The sequence below is a fragment of the Copadichromis virginalis genome, linkage group LG15 (genome assembly GCF_057382275.1).
Source record: "Copadichromis virginalis isolate Kocher_CV1m ecotype Utaka linkage group LG15, C_Virginalis_male_GT1.1, whole genome shotgun sequence".
NCBI lineage: Eukaryota > Metazoa > Chordata > Actinopteri > Cichliformes > Cichlidae > Copadichromis > Copadichromis virginalis.
In genome coordinates this window covers 33,296,733-33,323,223 of record NC_140632.1, presented here as the reverse complement: position 1 = coordinate 33,323,223, position 26,491 = coordinate 33,296,733, and the positions used below count along the sequence as shown (strand labels likewise).

Below are 26,491 nucleotides of genomic sequence, written 5' to 3'. Positions count from 1 at the left end.
TGTCTTTCCACTGTCACCACGTCCATATAATAAGCTCCACAGGCATGAAAACTGAGAATTAGGTAGACTAGACATTGCTGTCGCTCACGGTGAAAGAATTTTGTCAATACGACTTTTACTTTTCATTTGGGAGCGATTTGTTTCGGCCTGACTTTTCTGTTCATTTTAAGCAGCAAAAGTGAGGCGCATGTCTGTGTACGTGTGTATGGAGCCATTGGGTGCGGTCACTATAGCAACCAGGCTCACACCTGCCTGCTTAACGAGCTCTGCCTGCCACTGTACCAAGATTCATCTTAAGCACTTCTCTTTCAACTGCTGCTGTGTCCACAGTGTTACAGCCATCATTTTACCCTCAAATTGTCGCCATTATTGTTCTCTTTCCAACACCGTATCTTTCAAAGCTCAGGCATTTAAACTTTTTAAACTGTGTGGATCAAAGTGGAGGGATCACATTTGAGTCATTCAGTGATTCAAAGAATATGACCTTTTAATATTCATTCAGATGTTTTCTGACTCTAAATGTTCTTTTCTCATTTCTTAGGGTTTTCTAATTTACATTTAAAACATTTTCAGTTTTTTTCCAACTCCTTCTTCTGTGTAACCTTCAGCTTTTAGCAGTTCAGCACCTTTGTTTTCAGGTTAAATTCGGGTTTTTTTTTTTTATCTCATTCAAAATTTTCAACTTAAATTCAGTAATTATTTCATTTCAATGCATACATTCAGATTCAAGCATTCACACTGCAGTTTCTTCAGAAAATGCACTTTCTAGTTATATTTTCTTATTCCGTACGTTTTTTGAAAGCCTACTCCTTCAAAACCGTTCAACTTAGAAAAACCATTCAAACATCGTTAGATTCCTATTATTTTGGACATGACTGCTTCTATTTTTCTCATTTTTAACATTTATATTTTTAATTTTATTCAACTTTATTCAACAAAAATTTCCCATGTATTTCAATGGGGAGACCCTTCAAATTCTCATTCAACTTACTCATTTTTAAACTCTTACTACTTCCACATACATTGACATAGAGCCACCATTCAAACTTTAAAACGAAGACAAGACATTCAACTATTCAACTTGTATTTATCTTTTCAATATCTATTATACTTTTTCTTCAGTTCCAGTTTAAGTTTCATGATGTTTTTTCACCCGTTTCAGAGTTTATAATGGGTGTGTATGGGACGGAATGTTGGGGCTAGAGTGAGACAGCTCAACTGCTAGAGTGAGAGGAGCAAAAAAATTAATCTTAAAATCTTTTTTAAAACTGCTGCTGTGTCCGCAGCGTTTGCTCTACAGGTATGATTTTACCCTCAAAACGTAGCCATCGCTGTCCTCTTTCATCCAATGTGTTTACTATTGTCCTAGGTGTTATGGTTCTTTCATAAATGTCACCAATGCGCAGCCTCCTCCCTCCAACTCTTCCATAGACTCTAATGTTAAAATGGCTCAGAAGGTTCGTTTGAAAATCAGAAGAGCATGGTGTCTTTACACTGTCACCACGTCCATATAATAAGCTCCACAGGCATGAAAACTGAGAATTCAGTAGACTAGAAGCTGCTGTCGCTCACGGTGAAAGAATTTCGTCAATACGACTTTTACTTTTCATTTGGGAACGATTTGTTTCGGCCTGACTTTTCTGTTCATTTTAAGGAGCAAAAGTGAGGTGCATGTCTGTGTCGTGTGTATGGAGCCACTGGGTGCAGTCACTATAGCAACCAGGCTCACACCTGCCTGCTTAACGAGCTCTGCCTGCCACTCTGCCAAGATTCATCTTAAACACTTCTCTTTCAACTGCTGCTGTGTCCACAGTGTTAAAGCCATCATTTTACCCTCAAAACGTCGCCATCGTTGTTCTCTTTCCAACATCTTGTCTTTCAAAGCTCAGACATTTAAACTTTTTAAACTGTGTGGATCCAAGTGGAGGGATCACATTTTAGTCATTCAGTGATTCAAAGAATATGACCTTTTAATATTCTTTCAGATGTTTTCTGACTCTAAATGTTCTTTTCTCATTTCTTAGGTTTTTCTAATTTACAATTAAAACATTTTCAGCTTTTTTCCAACTTCTTCTTCTGTGTAACCTTCAGCTTTTAGCAGTTCAGCACTTTTGTTTTCAGGTTAAATTCGGGTTGTTTTTTTTTTATCTCATTCAAAATTTTTAACTTAAATTCAGTAATTATTTCATTTCAATGCATACATTCAGATTCAAGCATTCACACTGCAGTTTCTTCAGAAAATGCACTTTCTAGTTATTATTATTATTATATATTCCGTACGTTTTTTGGCATCTCACTCCTTCAAAACCGCTCAACTTAGAAAAACCATTCAAACACCGTTAGATTCCTATTCTTTTGGACATGAATGCTTCTACTTTTCTCATTTTTAACATTTATATTTTTAATTTTATTCAACTTTATTTAACAAAAATTTATAATGTATTTCAATGGAGAGACCCTTCAAATCCTCATTCAACTTATTCATTTTTAAACTCTTACTACTTCCACATACATTGACATAGAGCCACCATTCAAACTTTAAAACGAAGACAAGACATTCAACTATTCAACTTGTATTTATCTTTTCAATATCTATTATACTTTTTCTTCAGTTCCAGTTTAAGTTTCATGATGTTTTTTCACCCGTTTCAGAGTTTATAATGGGTGTGTATGGGACGGAATGTTGGGGCTAGAGTGAGGCAGCTCAACTGCTAGAGTGAGAGGAGCAAAAAAATTAATCTTAAAATCTTTTTTAAAACTGCTGCTGTGTCCGCAGCGTTTGCTCTACAGGTATGATTTTACCCTCAAAACGTAGCCATGGCTGTCCTCTTTCATCCAATGTGTTTACTATTGTCCTAGGTGTTATGGTTCTTTCGTAAATGTCACCAATGCACAGCCTCCTCCCTCCAACTCTTCCATAGACTCTAATGTTAAAATGGCTCAGAAGGTTCGTTTGAAAATCAGAAGAGCATGGTGTCTTTCCACTGTCACCACGTCCATATAATAAACTCCACAGGCATGAAAACTGAGAATTAGGTAGACTGGACATTGCTGCCGCTCACGGTGAAAGAATTTTGTCAATACGACCTATACTTTTCATTTGGGAGCGATTTGTTTCGGCCTGACTTTTCTGTTCATTTTAAGCAGCAAAAGTGAGGCGCATGTCTGTGTACGTGTGTATGGAGCCATTGGGTGCAGTCACTATAGCAACCAGGCTCACACCTGCCTGCTTAACGAGCTCTGCCTGCCACTGTACCAAGATTCATATTAAGCACTTCTCTTTCAACTGCTGCTGTGTCCACAGTGTTACAGCCATCATTTTACCCTCAAATTGTCGCCATTATTGTTCTCTTTCCAACACCGTATCTTTCAAAGCTCAGGCATTTAAACTTTTTAAACTGTGTGGATCAAAGTGGAGGGATCACATTTTAGTCATTCAGTGATTCAAAGAATATGACCTTTTAATATTCATTCAGATGTTTTCTGACTCTAAATGTTCTTTTCTCATTTCTTAGGGTTTTCTAATTTACAATTAAAACATTTTCAGTTTTTTTCCAACTTCTTCTTCTGTGTAACGTTCAGCTTTTAGCAGTTCAGCACCTTTGTTTTCAGGTTAAATTCGTTTTGTTTGTTTTTTTGTTTTTTTTTATCTCATTCAATATTTTTAACTCAAAATTCAGCAATTAATTCATTTCAGTGCATACATTCAGATTCAAGCATTCACACTGCAGTTTCTTCAGAAAATGCACTTTCTAGTTATTATTATTATTATATTTTATCTATTCCGTACGTTTTTTGTAATCCTACTCCTTCAAAACCGTTCAACTTAGAAAAACCATTCAAACACCGTTAGATTCCTATTCTTTTGGACAACACTGCTTCTATTTTTCATATTTTTAACATTTATATTTTTAATTTTATTCAACTTTATTCAACAAAAATTTCCCAAAATTTCCCATGTATTTCAATGGGGAGACCCTTCAAATTCTCATTCAACTTATTCATTTTTAAACTCTTACTACTTCCACATACATTGACATAGAGCCACCATTCAAACTTTAAAACGAAGACAAGACATTCAACTATTCAACTTGTATTTATCTTTTCAATATCTATTATACTTTTTCTTCAGTTCCAGTTTAAGTTTCATGATGTTTTTTCACCCGTTTCAGAGTTTATAATGGGTGTGTATGGGACGGAATGTTGGGGCTAGAGTGAGACAGCTCAACTGCTAGAGTGAGAGGAGCAAAAAAATTAATCTTAAAATCTTTTTTAAAACTGCTGCTGTGTCCACAGCGTTTGCTCTACAGGTATGATTTTACCCTCAAAACGTAGCCATGGCTGTCCTCTTTCATCCAATGTGTTTACTATTGTCCTAGGTGTTACGGTTCTTTCATAAATGTCACCAATGCACAGCCTCCTCCTTCCAACTCTTCCATAGACTCTAATGTTAAAATGGCTCAGAAGGTTCGTTTGAAAATCAGAAGAGCATGGTGTCTTTACACTGTCACCACGTCCATATAATAAACTCCACAGGCATGAAAACTGAGAATTAGGTAGACTAGACATGGCTGTCGCTCACGGTGAAAGAATTTTGTCAGTACGACATGTACTTTTCATTTGGGAACGATTTGTTTCGGCCTGACTTTTCTGTTCATTTTAAGCAGCAAAAGTGAGGTGCATGTCTGTGTCCGTGTGTATGGAGCCATTGGGTGCGGTCACTATAGCAACCAGGCTCACACCTGCCTGCTTAACGAGCTCTGCCTGCCACTCTGCCAAGATTCATCTTAAACACTTCTCTTTCAACTGCTGCTGTGTCCACAGTGTTAAAGCCATCATTTTACCCTCAAAACGTCGCCATCGTTGTTCTCTTTCCAACATCTTGTCTTTCAAAGCTCAGACATTTAAACTTTTTAAACTGTGTGGATCCAAGTGGAGGGATCACATTTTAGTCATTCAGTGATTCAAAGAATATGACCTTTTAATATTCTTTCAGATGTTTTCTGACTCTAAATGTTTTTTTCTAATTTACAATTAAAACATTTTCAGCTTTTTTCCAACTTCTTCTTCTGTGTAACCTTCAGCTTTTAGCAGTTCAGCACTTTTGTTTTCAGGTTAAATTCGGGTTTTATTTTTTAATCTCATTCAATATTTTTAACTCAAAATTCAGCAATTAATTCATTTCAGTGCATACATTCAGATTCAAGCATTCACACTGCAGTTTCTTCAGAAAATGCACTTTCTAGTTAGTGTGAATGCTTGAAAAGCATTCACAGTATTGTTATTCGAATCTTTATTATTATTATTATTATTATTATTATTATATTTTATTTTTCCGTACGTTTTTTCAAAGCCTACTCCTTCAAAACCGTTCAACTTAGAAAAACCATTCAAACACCGTTAGATTCCTATTCTTTTGGACAACACTGCTTCTATTTTTCATATTTTTAACATTTATATTTTTAATTTTATTCAACTTTATTCAACAAAAATTTATAATGTATTTCAATGGGGAGACCCTTCAAATCCTCATTCAACTTACTCATTTTTAAACTCTTACTACTTCCACATACATTGACATAGAGCCACCATTCAAACTTTAAAACGAAGACAAGACATTCAACTATTCAACTTGTATTTATCTTTTCAATATCTATTATACTTTTTCTTCAGTTCCAGTTTAACTTTCATGATGTTTTTTCACCCGTTTCAGAGTTTATAATGGGTGTGTATGGGACGGAATGTTGGGGCTAGAGTGAGGCAGCTCAACTGCTAGAGTGAGAGGAGCAAAAAAATTAATCTTAAAATCTTTTTTAAAACTGCTGCTGTGTCCACAGCGTTTGCTCTACAGGTATGATTTTACCCTCAAAACGTAGCCATGGCTGTCCTCTTTCATCCAATGTGTTTACTATTGTACTAGGTGTTATGGTTCTTTCATAAATGTCACCAATGCACAGCCTCCTCCCTCCAACTCTTCCATAGACTCTAATGTTAAAATGGCTCAGAAGGTTCGTTTGAAAATCAGAAGAGCATGGTGTCTTTACACTGTCACCACGTCCATATAATAAACTCCACAGGCATGAAAACTGAGAATTAGGTAGACTAGACATGGCTGTCGCTCACGGTGAAAGAATTTTGTCAATACGACATGTACTTTTCATTTGGGAAGAATTTGTTTGGGCCTGACTTTTCTGTTCATTTTAAGCAGCAAAAGTGAGGTGCATGTCTGTGTACGTGTGTATGGAGCCATTGGGTGCAGTCACTATAGCAACCAGGCTCACACCTGCCTGCTTAACGAGCTCTGCCTGCCACTGTGCCAAGATTCATCTTAAGCACTTCTCTTTCAACTGCTGCTGTGTCCACAGTGTTACAGCCATCATTTTACCCTCAAATTGTCGCCATTATTGTTCTCTTTCCAACACCGTGTCTTTCAAAGCTCAGGCATTTAAACTTTTTAAACTGTGTGGATCAAAGTGGAGGGATCACATTTGAGTCATTCAGTGATTCAAAGAATATGACCTTTTGATATTCATTCAGATGTTTTCTGACTCTAAATGTTCTTTTCTCATTTCTTAGGGTTTTCTAATTGACATTTAAAACATTTTCAGTTTTTTTTCCAACTCCTTCTTCTGTGTAACCTTCAGCTTTTAGCAGTTCAGCACCTTTGTTTTCAGGTTAAATTCGGGTTTTTTTTGTTTTTTTTTTAATCTCATTCAATATTTTTAACTCAAAATTCAGCAATTAATTCATTTCAGTGCATACATTCAGATTCAAGCATTCACACTGCAGTTTCTTCAGAAAATGCACTTTCTAGTTATTAGTGTGAATGCTTGAAAAGCATTCACAGTATTGTTATTCGAATCTTTATTATTATTATATATTCCGTACGTTTTTTGGCATCTAACTCCTTCAAAACCGTTCAACTTAGAAAAACCATTCAAACACCGTTAGATTCCTATTCTTTTGGACATGACTGCTTCTATTTTTCTCATTTCTAACATTTATATTTTTAATTTTATTCAACTTTATTCAACAAAAATTTCCCATGTATTTCAATGGGGAGACCCTTCAAATTCTCATTCAACTTACTCATTTTTAAACTCTTACTACTTCCACATACATTGACATAGAGCCACCATTCAAACTTTAAAACGAAGACAAGACATTCAACTATTCAACTTGTATTTATCTTTTCAATATCTATTATACTTTTTCTTCAGTTCCAGTTTAAGTTTCATGATGTTTTTTCACCCGTTTCAGAGTTTATAATGGGTGTGTATGGGACGGAATGTTGGGGCTAGAGTGAGGCAGCTCAACTGCTAGAGTGAGAGGAGCAAAAAAATTAATCTTAAAATCTTTTTTAAAACTGCTGCTGTGTCTGCAGCGTTTGCTCTACAGGTATGATTTTACCCTCAAAACGTAGCCATCGCTGTCCTCTTTCATCCAATGTGTTTACTATTGTCCTAGGTGTTATGGTTCTTTCATAAATGTCACCAATGCACAGCCTCCTCCCTCCAACTCTTCCATAGACTCTAATGTTAAAATGGCTCAGAAGGTTCGTTTGAAAATCAGAAGAGCATGGTGTCTTTCCACTGTCACCACGTCCATATAATAAGCTCCACAGGCATGAAAACTGAGAATTAGGTAGACTAGACATTGCTGTCGCTCACGGTGAAAGAATTTCGTCAATACGACTTTTACTTTTCATTTGGGAACGATTTGTTTCGGCCTGACTTTTCTGTTCATTTTAAGCAGCAAAAGTGAGGCGCATGTCTGTGTACGTGTGTATGGAGCCATTGGGTGCGGTCACTATAGCAACCAGGCTCACACCTGCCTGCTTAACGAGCTCTGCCTGCCACTGTACCAAGATTCATCTTAAGCACTTCTCTTTCAACTGCTGCTGTGTCCACAGTGTTACAGCCATCATTTTACCCTCAAATTGTCGCCATTATTGTTCTCTTTCCAACACCGTATCTTTCAAAGCTCAGGCATTTAAACTTTTTAAACTGTGTGGATCAAAGTGGAGGGATCACATTTGAGTCATTCAGTGATTCAAAGAATATGACCTTTTAATATTCATTCAGATGTTTTCTGACTCTAAATGTTCTTTTCTCATTTCTTAGGTTTTTCTAATTTACAATTAAAACATTTTCAGCTTTTTTCCAACTTCTTCTTCTGTGTAACCTTCAGCTTTTAGCAGTTCAGCACCTTTGTTTTCAGGTTAAATTTGGTTTTTTTTGTTGTTTTTTTTAAATTTCATTTAATATTTTTAACTCAAAATTCAGCAATTAATTCATTTCAGTGCATACATTCAGATTCAAGCATTCACACTGCAGTTTCTTCAGAAAATGCACTTTCTAGTTAGTGTGAATGCTTGAAAAGCATTCACAGTATTGTTCTTCTAATCTTTATTATTATATTTTCTTATTCCGTACGTTTTTTGAAAGCCTACTCCTTCAAAACCGTTCAACTTAGAAAAACCATTCAAACACCGTTAGATTCCTATTATTTTGGACATGACTGCTTCTATTTTTCTCATTTTTAACATTTATATTTTTAATTTTATTCAACTTTATTCAACAAAAATTTCCCATGTATTTCAATGGGGAGACCCTTCAAATTCTCATTCAACTTACTCATTTTTAAACTCTTACTACTTCCACATACATTGACATAGAGCCACCATTCAAACTTTAAAACGAAGACAAGACATTCAACTATTCAACTTGTATTTATCTTTTCAATATCTATTATACTTTTTCTTCAGTTCCAGTTTAAGTTTCATGATGTTTTTTCACCCGTTTCAGAGTTTATAATGGGTGTGTATGGGACGGAATGTTGGGGCTAGAGTGAGACAGCTCAACTGCTAGAGTGAGAGGAGCAAAAAAATTAATCTTAAAATATTTTTTAAAACTGCTGCTGTGTCCGCAGCGTTTGCTCTACAGGTATGATTTTACCCTCAAAACGTAGCCATCGCTGTCCTCTTTCATCCAATGTGTTTACTATTGTCCTAGGTGTTATGGTTCTTTCATAAATGTCACCAACGCACAGCCTCCTCCCTCCAACTCTTCCATAGACTCTAATGTTAAAATGGCTCAGAAGGTTCGTTTGAAAATCAGAAGAGCATGGTGTCTTTCCACTGTCACCACGTCCATATAATAAGCTCCACAGGCATGAAAACTGAGAATTAGGTAGACTAGACATTGCTGTCGCTCACGGTGAAAGAATTTTGTCAATACGACTTTTACTTTTCATTTGGGAGCGATTTGTTTCGGCCTGACTTTTCTGTTCATTTTAAGCAGCAAAAGTGAGGCGCATGTCTGTGTCCGTGTGTATGGAGCCCTTGGGTGCAGTCACTATAGCAACCAGGCTCACACCTGCCTGCTTAACGAGCTCTCTCTCTCTCTCTGCCAAGATTCATCTTAAACACTTCTCTTTCAACTGCTGCTGTGTCCACAGTGTTAAAGCCATCATTTTACCCTCAAAACGTCGCCATCGTTGTTCTCTTTCCAACACTGGTTTTCAAAGCTCAGACTTTTACATTTTTTAAACTGTGTAGATCCAAGTGGAGGGATCACATTTTAGTCATTCAGTGATTCAAAGAATATGACCTTTTAATATTCATTCAGATGTTTTCTGACTCTAAATGTTATTTTCTCATTTCTTAGGGTTTTCTCATTTACAATTAAAACATTTTCAGCTTTTTTCCAACTTCTTCTTCTGTGTAACCTTCAGCTTTTAGCAGTTCAGCACCTTTGTTTTCAGGTTAAATGTGGTTTTTTTTGTTTGTTTTTTTAAAATTTCATTTAATATTTTTAACTCAAAATTCAGCAATTAATTCATTTCAGTGCATACATTCAGATTCAAGCATTCACACTGCAGTTTCTTCAGAAAATGCACTTTCTAGTTATTATTAGTGTGAATGCTTGAAAAGCATTCACAGTATTGTTATTCGAATCTTTATTAGTGTGAATGCTTGAAAAGCATTCACAGTATTGTTCTTCTAATCTTTATTCTATTTTATTTATTATTCTGTATTCCGTACGTTTTTTGTAATCTATCTCCTTCAAAACCGTTCAACTTAGAAAAACCATTCAAACACCGTTAGATTCCTATTCTTTTGGACATGACTGCTTCTATTTTTCTCATTTCTAACATTTATATTTTTAATTTTATTCAACTTTATTTAACAAAAATTTACAATGTATTTCAATGGAGAGACCCTTCAAATTCTCATTCAAATTCCTCCTCTTTAAACTGTATCTACTTCAACATACGTTCACATAGAGCCTCCATTCAAACTTTAAAACGAAGACAAGACATTCAACTATTCAACTTGTATTTATCTTTTCAATATCTATTATACTTTTTCTTCAGTTCCAGTTTAAGTTTCATGATGTTTTTTCACCCGTTTCAAAGTTTATAATGGGTGTGTATGGGACGGAATGTTGGGGCTAGAGTGAGACAGCTCAACTGCTAGAGTGAGAGGAGCAAAAAAATTAATCTTAAAATCTTTTTTAAAACTGCTGCTGTGTCCGCAGCGTTTGCTCTACAGGTATGATTTTACCCTCAAAACGTAGCCATCGCTGTCTTCTTTCATCCAATGTGTTTACTATTGTACTAGGTGTTATGGTTCTTTCATAAATGTCACCAATGCACAGCCTCCTCCCTCCAACTCTTCCATAGACTCTAATGTTAAAATGGCTCAGAAGGTTCGTTTGAAAATCAGAAGAGCATGGTGTCTTTACACTGTCACCACGTCCATATAATAAACTCCACAGGCATGAAAACTGAGAATTTGGTAGACTGGACATTGCTGCCGCTCACGGTGAAAGAATTTTGTCAATACGACCTATACTTTTCATTTGGGAGCGATTTGTTTAGGGCTGACGTTTCTGTTCATTTTAAGCAGCAAAAGTGAGGCGCATGTCTGTGTACGTGTGTATGGAGCCATTGGGTGCGGTCACTATAGCAACCAGGCTCACACCTGCCTGCTTAACGAGCTCTGCCTGCCACTGTACCAAGATTAATCTTAAGCACTTCTCTTTCAACTGCTGCTGTGTCCACAGTGTTACAGCCATCATTTTACCCTCAAAATGTCACCATCGTTGTTCTCTTTCCAACATTGTCTTTCAAAGCTCAGACTTTTACATTTTTTAAACTGTGTGGATCCAAGCGGAGGGATCACATTTTAGTCATTCAGTGATTCAAAGAATATGAACTTTTAATGTTCTTTCAGATGTTTTCTGACTCTGAATTTTCTTTTCTCAGTTCTGAGGTTTTTCTAATTTACAATTAAAACATTTTCAGCTTTTTTCCAACTTCTTCTTCTGTGTAACCTTCAGCTTTTAGCAGTTCAGCACTTTTGTTTTCACGTTAAATTCGGATTTTTTTTTTTATCTCATTCAAAATTTTTAACTCAAAATTCAGCAATTAATTCATTTCAGTGCATACATTCAGATTCAAGCATTCACACTGCAGTTTCTTCAGAAAATGCACTTTCTAGTTATTATTATTATTAGTGTGAATGCTTGAAAAGCATTCACAGTATTGTTATTCAAATCTTTATTATTATTATTATTATTATTATATTTTATCTATTCCGTACGTTTTTTGTAATCCTACTCCTTCAAAACCGTTCAACTTAGAAAAACCATTCAAACACCGTTAGATTCCTATTCTTTTGGACAACACTGCTTCTATTTTTCATATTTTTAACATTTATATTTTTAATTTTATTCAACTTTATTCAACAAAAATTTCCCAAAATTTCCCATGTATTTCAATGGGGAGACCCTTCAAATTCTCATTCAACTTATTCATTTTTAAACTCTTACTACTTCCACATACATTGACATAGAGCCACCATTCAAACTTTAAAACGAAGACAAGACATTCAACTATTCAACTTGTATTTATCTTTTCAATATCTATTATACTTTTTCTTCAGTTCCAGTTTAAGTTTCATGATGTTTTTTCACCCGTTTCAAAATTTATAATGGGTGTGTATGGGACGGAATGTTGGGGCTAGAGTGAGACAGCTCAACTGCTAGAGTGAGAGGAGCAAAAAAATTAATCTTAAAATCTTTTTTAAAACTGCTGCTGTGTCCACAGCGTTTGCTCTACAGGTATGATTTTACCCTCAAAACGTAGCCATGGCTGTCCTCTTTCATCCAATGTGTTTACTATTGTCCTAGGTGTTACGGTTCTTTCATAAATATCACCAATGCACAGCCTCCTCCTTCCAACTCTTCCATAGACTCTAATGTTAAAATGGCTCAGAAGGTTCGTTTGAAAATCAGAAGAGCATGGTGTCTTTACACTGTCACCACGTCCATATAATAAACTCCACAGGCATGAAAACTGAGAATTTGGTAGACTAGAAGCTGCTGTCGCTCACGGTGAAAGAATTTTGTCAATACGACTTGTACTTTTAATTTGGGAACGATTTGTTTCGGCCTGACTTTTCTGTTCATTTTAAGCAGCAAAAGTGAGGCGCATGTCTGTGTCGTGTGTATGGAGCCATTGTCACTATAGCAACCAGGCTCACACCTGCCTGCTTAACGAGCTCTCTCTCACTCTGCCAAGGTTAAACCTAAAAATGTTAGATTGTAGTAAGATTAACTTTTTCAAAAGTACAATAAGACAGATTTGACAGGGTTTTGCCACAGATTAATAGTTTGTCACTAGTTAGTATATGCCAACTAAGTAGAGCATTGTGATTGGCACAAAGGTTTTTCAGATCTGGGCAGTTGGAGTCAGTTGATGACTTCAAAATCATCCTTTCTGACTGGATAATTAAAGCTCTCAGCATCTATCGGTCTGTAGTTAATTTCCCCACCTTTTAACTAACGTTTCACTAACCTAATCTCATTTAATGTCTCTGTTTATAGTCTGTATAGTTTATCTCCCCACGAATATACTCAAAGTAGTCTTAAAATAAAACCCACAAAACAGTTCAAGATTTAATACTTTTTATTTGCTCATTTAATGCCAGTTGCCCTGTTTTTCTGTATGTCACTCATTCGCTTATACTTGGGCAAAAAGGACCAATTTTTACACTAGTATAGTGTATTTTTTCCCTCTATCTCTCTATGTCTGTCACACACAGAGACCAACACACAGACATGTATATGCTCATTATTGCTGTTCAAACTGATGGTCAAATTTCCAAGCACCACCTGAACGCCTCATCTGTTTTTAACCTATCACTGGACCAACTGTCGTCATTCCGCTTTGCTCTCTGCTGTGGTAAGTACAGTACACTCAGTACTGCAGTGTTTTATTTTTATGATGGAAAAAATACATGTTTGACATTTAAACTCACATATCAAGTCCAACAGAGTTAAAAACAATTCAAAGAAGAAAGAAAGAAAAAAGAATAACCTTCGCTATCATTTATATACGTTTATTACGTTTTGCTGTTAGCAGCAGTGCTAACGCTAGCTTCAATGCTAATGCTAGCAACAATGCTAACGCTAGCTATAGTGCTAACACTAGCCTTAGCAGTTGTTAACTGACAAAAATAATATTCCTGTGATATTTCTTGCCGGTCAGTGAGACAAAAGTAAGAAATTAGCTTTATTATTGCCATTGTGGCTCAGTTTTAACAGTAAGAGTGCTAGCGCTAGCAGCATTGCTAGCGCTAGCAGCATTGCTAACGCTAGCTGCAATGCTAACGCTAGCTGCAATGCTAACGCTAGCTGCAATGCTAACACTAACTGAAGTGCTAATGCTAGCTGGAATGCTAGCGCTAGCAGCAATGCTAAGGCTAGTAACAGTCTAACAGTAGCCTTACATAAGTGGCAATACTTCAGTTAACTAGTTTGAATTGTAAAATGACTGCTGTATCAGTTGGTGTGCTATATTACTCTATAATTACCCTGCTGACTAGAAGTTCAGTGTATCATGTCGTGTGGGCTTTGTATTTCTGTTAGTCTGATAACACTGTACAGACAACTAACGTATTATTTCTCGTTTCTTTCAGGAACCTGACTGACACTGTGCTTTGCCTGGTAGGTGTGCACATACTGTAAGAGAAGTAGACCAAAATAAAAAAATTATATGACTAATATAAGCTGTAAAGTGATGGGTTCAAACTTTGTGCTAGACCTTTTAAACACAATTTTATAATAAATACACATAAGTGCAGCTTAACAATTGGGCTAAAATATTTTTTTCGTACATTTTTGTAGTCACACTACATGTGATTAATTAATGATTCACTCAATCATATTTGTATTTAAAAATATTATTGCTGAATTTAATTAAATATTTATTCTTTTAAAAAGTGCCCAATTATGCAACTTTTTGCACATGGCAGCCGACAACAGTTTAGCTTGAATATTTGTTTTGTCCTTTTGCAGTAGTCACATTTAGTTCATACAATTACCATGTGATATAATTTTAATAAAATTATTTTTTTTTCTTGTTTTTTGTTCAGAGTGTGTAGAAGAAGAAGAACAAGGACCAGATCTCCAGTCTTCTCTCTCACATCCCAACCCCCCAACCCCTCTATCCTCTGTCCTGCTCCACCTATTGTCTCTGCCTTCTTTCCATCTGTATTTCACTCTGTGGTTTGTGAGAAATTTTGCCAAACCAACAATCCTTTTGCGGTTTGATTTAAAGCCGTGTCTCTCCTGCTCTGTCTGTTCTCTCTGCTAAATTTTCTCTCTACCTGTTTTTCACTCTTGGCTTGCTGCTGAAAAACGCCAAGCCAACAAAGCAATAAAGAGTGCATATTTTGCCTCAACCTATGAACAAACTGAACAAACAAAGAAAAATCTGCGGTTTGATTTAAAGCCGTGTCTCTCCTGCTCTGTCTGTTCTCACTGCTAAATTTTCTCTCTACCTGTTTTTCACTCTTGGCTTGCTGCTGAAAAACGCCAAGCCATTAAAGCAATAAAGAGTGCATATATTGCCTCTACCTGAGAACAAACTGAACAAAGAAAACTAATTCACGGTTTGATTGTGATTTCCCAGCCGTGTCTCTCCTGCTCTGCCTGTTCTCTCTTCTAAATTTTCTCTCTACCTGTTTTTCACTCTTGGCTTGCTGCTGAAAAATGCCAAGCCAATAAAGAGAGTGCATAATATTCTCTCAACTGAAGAACAAACTGTCAAACGAAAGACAACTGTTTAAGACAAATAAAAACTGAAATATAAAAACAAAGACAACATCTCCTGGTGTGTGCCACTCTTATCTTGTGAACATATTTTCTAAAGACTAAGAAACACTTGCAGGTGTGTGAAAATGCCAAGGAAGCAGAAAAAGTCACAAGCTGCAAAACAACGCTGGAAAAAGTTTCATGAGTTTCACAAAGTACCAACATGTGAACAAGCTGAGTTTGATTTTCCTCAGAGCTCTGCAGAAGACAGTGTGTCTACAAAGACCAATTCTGACAGTGTCAAACAGGCAGGTCAACATGTTCCTGCACATGTACAACAGGTATCTTATGCTGATGCTGTAAAGAGTGGACTGCAGCATAAAGTTAATGAACAACATGAGGTGTCAAGTGCCCCACAGGTGGGTTATGCTGACTTTTTGAAAAGAGGCTGTCACAGTGATGTGGCAGGACCATCTCATGCAGAAAGAGTGAACCTTGAAAACCAGCCCTCTGTTATACATGTCTGTGCATCTCGCAGCCAGGCTCATCCTAAATATGGAGACTCCAGAAACAAGCAGTGCACATGTAACTCACTCACATTTCTTGCTTTCCTTCATGAGAATGAAAACATGACTACAGCTGACCTTAATCTGGTCTTGGATAAAGGTGATGTGATGTACAAAGAGGCCAAGAAAAGATTTCCTAAAAATATTCATTTGGCAACCGATGAGCTGCCAGACAAAGTTGATGCTCGCTGGTCTATGTATGATGTCGACATGACACAGCCTTCCCGGTATGGGACATTTGAAGAACCTCCAGAGGAAGCAGTAGATACCTTTCTCAGCTTAGAAGCAGGACTGAGCTGCCTGTTGTCAGATGTGCAGTATGCCTTATTGATTATGAGTGGATTGTGTATCGCAGTGTTCAGATCCACATCAGGCAAATATGGTTTCTTTGATCCACACTCCAGAACACCCAGTGGTCTTCCTCTATTACTACAGTCACGTAATCGTGGTACAGCTGTGATGCTGAAATTCACACTCCTCAGTGACATGATTAAGAGGATCCAAGATTCTTATGAAATGATGGAGATATCACCCTCTTGTAACTATGAACTGAAGCCTGTGCAGTTCTACAGTATGAGCACAGTCAACCTGAGTGATACTATCACAGACACAGTCTGCAGACCAACAGCTGCCACTGCTGTGGCATCTACTCACTCTGATACAACTGTTGATGAAGCAAACTCCTCTACTCCAAGGAGAAACACAACGACTGATCTGACTGAGAACATCTTTTGTCAAATGTCCATTTGTACGCCACCGGTGAAACAAAAAGAAGTTTACGTGACTCAGTTCACATCATATGAAGATCAGAATGAACCTCCTAATATACCAACTGAAGAACTATGCAGTGAATTAAGTTTCCTTCCATCAAGTGATGCTTTTTCATGTCAATCAAATGCTGCCATAACAAATGTTGCTGCCTGTGACCTTTCTGATATAGTTTTACAAAAACTGAAAAAAGTTAATAAACAACAAAGGCACAAAATGAAAAGAAGATTAATGGCATCAGAGAAACCCAGAAATCAGAGAAAAGAAAACCAAAAAAGGAGAGAACAACAAAAGTATGCTTCAAATAAAGATTACAAAGAAAAGAAAAAATCTTGCGCAAGCGAGACATATAAAAACAATCCTGAAGTTAAACAAAAACAACAACAGTATATGAAAAGACGTTACTGTGAAAATGATGAATTCAGAAAGAAACAAAAACAATATGTTAAAAAACGTTTTTCTGAGAATGCTACAGTTAGAAAGAAACAACAACAATATATTAAAAGACGCTACTGTGAGAACGATGAATTCAGAAAGAAACAACAACAATATATTAAAAGACGCTACTGTGAGAACGATGAATTCAGAAAGAAACAACAACAATATATTAAAAGACGCTACTGTGAGAACGATGAATTCAGAAAGAAACAACAACAATATATTAAAAGACGCTACTGTGAGAACGATGAATTCAGAAAGAAACAACAACAATATATTAAAAGACGCTACTGTGAGAACGATGAATTCAGAAAGAAACAACAACAATATATTAAAAGACGCTACTGTGACAATGCTGACTTTAGACAAAAACAAAAAAACTATATAACTAAAAGGTATCAAGAAAACCCTGAATTCAGAGAGAGACAGAGATCTCGAGTGACTCAGCGTTATGCACGTGACAATGCATTCAGAGTAAGACACAGACAACTAATGAAACAACTAATGCGAGACAGGTATCAAAGTAATCTTGCATTCAGGATTATGCACAACATGAGATGTGCAATGAAAATAAAAAGGAAATACAGATGGGTGAACAGACAAACCCAAGAGAGTGACAACAGTGTGATCAACGAGGCCATATCTGTGTTCAAATCACAAATCAAAGCTGGACCATCATACCCATGTACTGTATGCTTCAAGGCTTCATTTCCAAACCAAGTGCGACCCTGCACAAGGTCAAAGTATGTCAAAAACCCACATGTAGTTGCAACATGTTTGACAGGAAAGTTTGTTCATGTTTGTGATGAAAACTGCAGAAATGAGCAGTGCAAAGTGCCTGATGAGAGAAAGAGTGAGTGGATATGTCACACCTGCCACGATCATCTTAAAAATGGATCCATGCCAGCACTTGCTGTTGCCAATAAGTTGGATCTTGCTGATATTCCAGCTGAACTTTCTGATCTCAACATACTGGAGAGACATCTCATAGCCAAGTGCATACCATTTGCCAAGATCATTCCTCTTCCCAAAGGCAGACAAAGAGCAATTAGAGGAAATGTGGTCTGTGTCCCATCAGAGGTACAGGAAACTGTTGAAACACTACCTCGACTGAGAATTAATTCTCAGGTGATCAGAGTAAAATTGAAGAGACGCTTGTCTTACAAAGGTCATCAGCTGTTTCAGACTGTAAGCTGGTCTAAACTTGTGCAAGCACTGCATAAACTCAAGCAGATTCATCCACAGTATAAGGATGTGAGCATCAGAGATGATGCTGAGCTGTGTGATCCAACTCTTCCTGATGAAGATGATGAGGATGATGATGATGAAAACATGAATGAGGACGATTATGATGAGGCTGATTTAATGGAAATTGACAGCTGTGAGAAAAATGCACTGAGTGAAGCACAAAATATAAATGAACAGGACATTGACATGTTACCCTGTGATGGTGAACAATCGCATGAACAGATGAGAGATGATTCAGAGCAAGCAGATGGACTGACTAATGGTGGTTTTGCACTCGAGTCCTGTTTGCAGCCCCCTGATGTGGCTGAGGAGATATTATGTTTCAGTGAAGGAATCTACTCTGTTGCTCCTGCAGAGAGAAACAATCCAATAAGTTTTTTCAAAACACCTAAACTGGAGGCCATGGCCTTCCCTGTGCAGTTTCCTACAGGCCAAAACACACTTGATGAAAGAAGGCTGATCAAAGTATCCCCCAGTGGGTATTTCAAATCAAGACTTTTCTGCATTGATGATCGTTTTGCCAAAGACACAAACTATTTATTCTTTGCACAGTTTGTGACTGAAATACACTTGGCTACATCCAGCATGACAGTACAGTTAAGGAAGGCAAAGCCTCTGACCAGAGATGGTAGAAAAATAACCTCAGGCATGTTACAAGATAAACATGAGGTGGAGAAACTGGTGCGAAATAAAGATGCAGTGAGATTCATGCAGCCTCTGAGAGGAACCCCAGCCTATTGGGAGAAAACAACAAGAGATCTTTTTGCCATGATCAGACAGTTGGGAACTCCCACGTTCTTTTGCACATTTTCAGCTGCTGAAATGCGCTGGCCTGAAGTGATCGAGGCAATAACAAGGCAGCAAGGTGAACAAGTGAATTTTGAAGGACTCGACTGGTCAGCAAAGTGTGACATCCTGAGAAGCAATCCTGTCACAACAATGCGCATGTTTGACAAGAGAGTTGAAGCATTATTCAGAGATTTACTCTTATCTCCTGCAGAGCCACTTGGCAAAGTCATTGACTACTTTTACAGAGTTGAGTTTCAGCACAGAGGAAGCCCACACATACACTGCCTCCTGTGGGTAGAAGGTGCTCCTGTGTTTGAGGAGGATGATGAGCAAACTGTTCTTGATTTTATAAACAAATACATCACAGCTCAGCTGCCTGATCCACATAAACAACCTGAACTGTACAAAAAAGTAACAGAAGTGCAAAAACACAGTAAGAACCACACAAAGACGTGCTTTAGGAGTTTAAGCTCCGGGTGCCGTTTTGGTTTTCCCAAACCACCCTGCAATGAGACAATGATCACAAGACCCAGTGAGGATGATGCACTGGAAGTAGAAACGGCAAAGAACAAGCTCAGACCACTGAACCAGCTGCTGAATGAACCTGAAACTGCTTCCATGAGTTTAGAGCAGCTCTTGGAAAGATGCAAGTTGACACATGCAGAATATGAGAGATACCTGAATAAAATGAACATGAGGAGTACGATCATACTAAAGCGTGATCCAAAAGACTCTTGGATAAACGGCTATAATCCACATCTGCTTGAAGCCTGGAACAGTAATATCGACATAAGCTTTGTTTTAGATGCTTTTGGTGCTGCAAATTATTTAATGAAATATATATCAAAAAAAGAGGGCGGGCTATCTGAGTACCTGAAAACTGTCATTGAGAACTCCCATAAGGACAGTGTAAATGAGTGCGATGAAATGAGAGCCGTCATGCAGGCATATTCAAAGAAGCGAGAGATCAGTGCACAGGAGTGTGTTGCTCGTGCATGTGGTCTTCACATGAAGCAATGCTCACGTGCTGTAATATTCATTCCAACTGATGATAATCCTGTGAAAATGAGTCGTCCCCTGTCAGTTCTGGACAACACAACACCTGAGTCTTCCAATGTTTGGATGACATCTTTGAATGACAAATACAAAGCCAGACCTGAAACACCAGAGTATGAGGAGATGTGCATGGCAGACTTTGCTGCTACTTGCAGGATTGTCTATGGCCAACAGAAAAAAGGTAAAGATGTTTTGCCCCTTCTCAATGAGATGGGGTTTGTGCAAAGGCGCAAAAACAATAAGCCTGCTATCATCAGATTTCACCGCTGCTCACAAGAAAAACATCCAGAGCAATATTACGGAAGACTGCTTAAACTGTACCTTCCTCATCGTTCAGACCACGAACTGAAAACACCATCGTTGCCAACCTATCAGGCTTTCTATGGTGCTGGCTGTGTACAGCTACCAGGTACTGACCATCTTGAGTACGTGCAACACATTGTCAAAAGAAACAGAGAAAAATATGAGAAAAACAGTGAGGAGATCGAGAGCGCTGTTGAGGAATATGAGCAGAACAGAGGTGTGACTGACGAATGGTGTAATCTGGCACCTGAATCAGATCTCGTAAGGTTGCCACTTGTCGAACAAGAAAGAGAGCGAGACAATGAAAATGAACAGGAAGATGTGCCCGACTACAGCCGTCAGGCTGATGCTTCAACAGAAGTCAGAGCCATCAGGGAACCCCCTGCTATTGATCCCACATTGTTACGTCAGATGTTTCAGAATCTGAACAAGAAGCAAGCCTGCATATTTTATGCAGTTAGAGACTGGTGCATTAAAAGAGTCTGTGCTCTAAATCCAGAGCAGTTTTTCTTTTATATTAATGGTGGTGCTGGAACAGGAAAATCACATCTTATCAAATGCATCTACTCAGAAGCATCTAAGATACTGAGCAAAGTGCCCAGATATGCAGACGACGTTGACATATCAAAACCCACCGTCCTGTTAACTGCTTTCACTGGGACTGCAGCTTTTAACATTTCTGGAACAACACTGCATTCTCTTCTCAAGCTGCCTAGAAGCTTAAAACCTCCCATTCAGGGACTTGGCAATCAGCTGGATGAAGTCAGATCAGAACTTTTGAATGCTGAAATAATCGTCATTGACGAAGTGTCTATGGTGTCAAGACATCTGTTTGCATATGTAGATGCAAGACTCAAACAGATCAAAGGGACTCGGAGACCCTTTGGAGGCATGTCAGTCATTGCTGTCGGAGACTTCTATCAGCTACCCCCAGTGCGACAGTCTAAACCTCTCTGTGTGCACGACCCGTCTGAGATCGACCTGTGGCGGGAGCATTTTCAGATGATCACTCTGACTGAGATTATGCGTCAGAAAGATGATGTTGTCTTTGCTGAGATGCTGAACAGAATTCGTGTAAAAGGAAAGTTGGATGAGCTTTGCGAAGCAGATAGAAATTTGTTGTTACAGGCCATAACTGAACCAGCCCATTGTCCGACTGATGCATTGCACATTTTTGCAACTAATAAAGAAGTGGATGCACACAACTCTTCAACACTGGCTCTGCTCCACACTCATATCATTGACATCCATGCAGATGATTATAGAAAAGATCCTAGAACTGGCAGAATGGCACTTCAAGACAGACCATTGAAAGGAGGTAAAAACGAGTTACCAGACACACTGAAAGTTGCAGAAGGAGCTCGTGTCATGCTCACCAGAAACATTGACATACAAAATGGTTTGGTTAATGGAGCTTTTGGAATACTACTTAGAGTAGTTTACTCTGAAAATGACCAACACATCATCAAGCTTGGACTTAAAATGGATAATGAGACATCTGGAAAGAATAACCGCACACCAGCAGACGATATGGTGTACATTGAGAGAGCAGAGGAGAATCTGAAGCAGAAAGGAGTGGTACGAAGACAGTTCCCAGTGAAGCTGGCCTTTGCATGTACAATACATAAGGTACAGGGTATGACAACTACATCAGCTGTTGTCTCTCTTAAGAGCATTTTTGAGCCCGGCATGGCCTACGTAGCTGTCAGTAGAGTGACGTCTCTCAGTGGACTGTATCTTCTTGATATGGAGGAGAAAAAAATATTCACCAACCCAGAAATCACTGCAGCGCTTGAGAACATGAGACAAGCCAACCTTGATGACATGATGCCTCTTCTACACGTGAGGCAAACACTGAGCAGGTCAGAGGTTTTCACCATTGTTCATCATAATACAGAGGGACTGCCAGCTCACATTAATGACATCAAAAGTCACCATGAATTGTGTCTAGCAGATGTTTTGTGCCTAACAGAAACACACCTGCGGGGCTCTTTTGTCGCAGAGAGTCTCCACTTGGAAAATTACAATTTGTTCAAACGCAACAGACACCTGTCCTACACAAACTTTCCCCAGATGGCAAACAGAAGTGGTGGTGGAGTTGCTGTTTATGTGAAAAGTGACATTCAAGTGCATGAAAAACAGTACATCCATAATGTAACTGACCTTGAATTTCTGGCTTTAAAGGTTGAAGCACCAGTCAGTGCTCTGATTGCAGTTGTATACAGACCTCCAGACTACACTCTGAGGCCATTCCTGAAAAACCTGGTAAGCCTATTAGACTCATTGGAGATCATGGACTGTCATCCCATCATAGTTTGTGGTGATTTTAATGAGAATGTTTTATCCAGTGCAAACAAACCAATCCTGGAGCTGTTTGAGTCTAGGGGATACGCACAGGTCATCACTGCCCCTACCACAGAGAAGAACACACTGCTTGACCTAATTTTCATTTCTCAGTCAGATCGATGTCTCCATTCTGGAGTCATGAAGACATACCATAGTTACCATGACCCAGTATACTGTGTATTGTCCTGTGATGATTCATGATCTAGATCTTTGAATACAGTAAGTAATATCTATATTTTTGAATGACTTAAGAAAGTAGAGCGATATTTAAAAGTTGACGCCCTGCATTGCAGTATAATGTTTGAATTGTTTACATAAAATACAATTACATGAATTAAGTAATGATATCAGTAAAAGATGACAATTTTATTTATTACAGAAAATCTAAAATTCACTAACAGTAACCTATAAATGTCAGAAAAATCAAATATAGCAGTTTGAAACGAACAGTGTAGGCATATCCTCTCTGCAGCCAGGCTTCAACATCCTGCCAGGCTGCCCCAGTCTCACTGTGGCTGGGAGGGAGGGAGGGTGGACCAGAGGATTGCCTACACAACACATAAATGTTCAACAGCTTCTTCATTGTTTCTGAGAGAACAATAATGACTAAAGGTTGCTTTTTAAAAAAACAAACAAACAAACAAACAAACCTAATTACAGCAATAATGACAGTTAAGCCACTTTATGTGTGCCTCTATTTTGAAATAATATTTACAAAAATATTATTATTTTGGTTTGTTATAAACTTTAAACTTTTTCAAAAGTACACAATTATATTTTTGGACAAATTTTTCTATGAAACATAAATTTTTATGAGCTTTTATCATGTTTCTGGCCAGTGCAATCATCAGGGTGGGTCTGGGTTGATAACTGCACATTTCTGGCCAGAAATGTTTCAGCAGTGTTACATATGTAGTGCATATGTTACACTTGCTTTCTGTTACCAGCTGATACCCTACATTTGTATAGACATTTGATGGTGTGAGGTTGGGGAGTTGAGTGGGAGGGGGGGGGGGGGGGGAGGGTACGGTGGGAGTCGAGGGGGGGGGGTTTCCTTTCCTGTTAGGTTTCCTTTGTTTTTCTTTTTTTTTCTTTTTAAGAGAGACACAGTCCTCCTGTGTCTTCTCCAAGCTTCACATGTAAAATCCAACAATGTGAAGCACATAGCAGCCAGAAACTGTAATGCCACAGATCAGAGAAACTTCATCATCACCATCTTCATCGCCATACGATCAGAGCGTGAGACTTCACATCTGGAGCACAGGAGAGATTCTGTGATAAGTCTTCCTTCTAGCTTGTCCCACAAGCAGTCGGTGAGGTTTACTAACAACAAAAAGGGTTAATGACATTATTTCCATGAAAACATGTATTCATTCTTTGTGAAGTGTTTAAATTGTGTTTTCACTTGACCTTAGGAGTGTTAGAGTGTATTGTAATGTCTGTACTCAGGTGTTTCCCTCTGTGATCCATCCCCTTCAGAGCCGAGACACTCAGGACTGAACAGACTGCACAGTTTCTGTGACTGAGCCTCCAAAACACCTTCTTTGAAACCACTCATGATAGAAGGGCTTCATATTTGCAGCAGCACTACTACAGGTATTCAGTTTATTACAGGATGTGTTTGTTTCTTAGGACCAGCTCTGAGTGCACACTACCTAATATATACACCTTTCTGTTTATTACAAACCAACTACTCTGGATCATACGGCCAGTTGGCAGGAATGTTGCTGCAGGAAAACATCCCTGGAGATCACCATCATTGTCAGACTGACTGTGCCTCCTCTGTGCAGTGTCAAGATCCTCCCTAAATGAGTGTGTAAGTTAACATTTTCATTATTTTATTCCCTTTGACAAGACAAGTATCACTGATATTTACATTTACAACTACATATTCCTGTTTTCTGCTCTTCTTTTAAAGTCCTCAGCTATCCTGCTTCTGTGCTGCTTGCCACACATCAAACACTGGCCGGATGACAGGGAGGATCCACTCTGAAGTCACTGGACATGATGAGGATCATATGGGACTTCATAGTTTCACAGAAACGTTGTGCTCTGTGATTACAGGTTTTAAATGGACATAATGACTGCCTCTCTCTGATCAACAGGCTAAAGGATTGTTGTCATTGTTAGTGCTCTGTACAATGTATGCTTATTTAGTATTTCATCACAGAGCAAACCTTTTTTTCTTTAACATATTTTTATTTTTTTATTTGTGGGGATAGGTTAATTGATTAATCCAAATTGTCACTAGGTGTGAATGTGCGAGTGAATGTGAGTGTGAATGGTTGTCTGTCCCTGTGTGTTGGCCCTGTGACAGACTGGCGACCTGTCCAGGGTGTACCCTGCCTTTCGCCCTATGACAGCTGGGATAGGCTCCAGCGCCCCCCGCGACCCTGGAAAGGATAAGCGGAAGCGAATGGATGGATGGATGGATATTTTTATTTTGTTCTAATGTTGAATTAACTGTGGGGATTTTTTTTAAGTGGGCACTCGGGATGTCATATGACCAGAAATGTGGTAACTGGAATTCAACAGTATGGAAGAAAAAATCTGCTAAGAACAAAACACACACAAAACCCCCCAAGAAAATTCAAATTCATTCCATGTAATCCAATCTAAAACATTTTAAACTGCTGAACAGCAACACAAACAGCGTTAAAAAACAGTGTTAACAGAATGATTATGATGATTTTGTACCAAAGTTTCAGGTCACATGGCACACCTAGTGTGTAGTGTGGGGTATCAGCTGGTAAGTATAGGTTTTTTTTTTTCATATTTGTGTCCTTAGAGTTCAGATAGATAAAGCCTTGTGTATAATAATTAGTCATAATCACAACTCAAAGTCAGGGACTAACTAATTTTGGGACTTTGTGTCTGAGCCCAGGTTAAAACAATGTGTAAAAAAGCATTTAGTGGCATGGCTGAACAATGCTGTATTGATACTTATTTATCCATGTTCACAAAAAGGACTAATGTGTTTATTTGATTATTTGCATGTGTTAAACTGTGTCACCACCTTACGCTTTCATTTGACTTTACTCAAAAATCTCTATACAGTTCTCTTTTACCACTGTGTGGACTCTGTTTACATTAAAACATAAAGAAGAATGAGTAATAAAAAGATGTGTAGACAGATTAAGTAGGACGATAGAAACAGCTGTTCAGCCATGTTCTAAGAAACCAACACAATTTAAAGGTTCAGGATTGTGGTTTTAAAAGTTGAATTTTCATGTATTTCATATCTTGCTTATTATTTTTTATTTAGTTATTTAATTTAGTTATTTTTATTTATTCTACTAGTCCTTTTCAGAAAGAAGCTGTAAAATATGACTTAAGATTTTTATGTTATTTTCTATGACATACAAAATAAATTGATGTATGTAATACTATTAAACATGATATACACATGTGTATATGTCTGAAAAACATTATGCTGTATATTAAAGTTTGTATTTTCTCCAGAATTTTTGTTCAACTCTAAATTTTCTTTTGTCATTACTCATCTTTTTATTATTTACATTTTAAACATGTTTAGCTTTTTTCCAACTTCTTCTGTGTGAACATCAGCTTTCAAAAGTTCTGCACTTTTGTTTTCAGGTGAAAATTTCTGTATTTTCCAGCTCATTCGGAATTTTTAACTTAAATTCAGTAATTAATTCATTTCAGTGCATACATTCAGATTCAAGCATTCACACTGCAGTTTCTTCAGAAAATGCACTTTCTAGTTAGTGTGAATGCTTGAAAAGCATTCACAGTATTGTTATTCTAATCTTTATTAGTGTGAATGCTTGAAAAGCATTCACAGTATTGTTCTTCTAATCTTTATTCTATTTTATTCTGTATTCCGTACGTTTTTTGTACTCCTACTCCTTC

General features: G+C 37.7%; 2 protein-coding genes and 1 long non-coding RNA gene across 4 annotated transcripts in view; 2 read left to right on the top strand and 1 right to left on the bottom strand.

Annotated features, from left to right (window-relative positions):
* Nucleotides 1-26,491, bottom strand: part of LOC146692790 (uncharacterized) — a 137,797-nt gene that overhangs the window by 86,830 nt on the left and 24,476 nt on the right. The window lies entirely within an intron of this gene.
* LOC146692792 (uncharacterized) lies at nt 12,573-17,354 on the top strand. The gene is made up of 5 exons (XM_085432980.1): nt 12,573-12,820; nt 13,112-13,251; nt 13,988-14,015; nt 14,444-16,517; nt 17,350-17,354. The coding sequence occupies exons 4-5, from the start codon at nt 15,251-15,253 to the stop codon at nt 17,352-17,354; spliced, it is 1,272 nt and encodes a 423-aa protein (XP_085289106.1). The 5' UTR covers nt 12,573-12,820; nt 13,112-13,251; nt 13,988-14,015; nt 14,444-15,250.
* On the top strand, nt 17,740-26,082 carry LOC146692791 (uncharacterized). 2 transcript variants are annotated; one of them, XM_085432978.1, is made up of 4 exons: nt 17,740-22,537; nt 24,098-24,214; nt 24,331-24,434; nt 24,537-26,082. In XM_085432978.1, exons 1-2 carry the CDS (start codon nt 17,777-17,779, stop codon nt 24,116-24,118), a joined length of 4,782 nt encoding a protein of 1,593 aa, XP_085289104.1. In that variant the 5' UTR covers nt 17,740-17,776; the 3' UTR covers nt 24,119-24,214; nt 24,331-24,434; nt 24,537-26,082. The 2 variants fall into 2 exon arrangements, 1 of the variants encoding a protein (XP_085289104.1); XR_014915287.1 differs by lacking the exon at nt 17,740-22,537 and adding an exon at nt 23,665-23,931.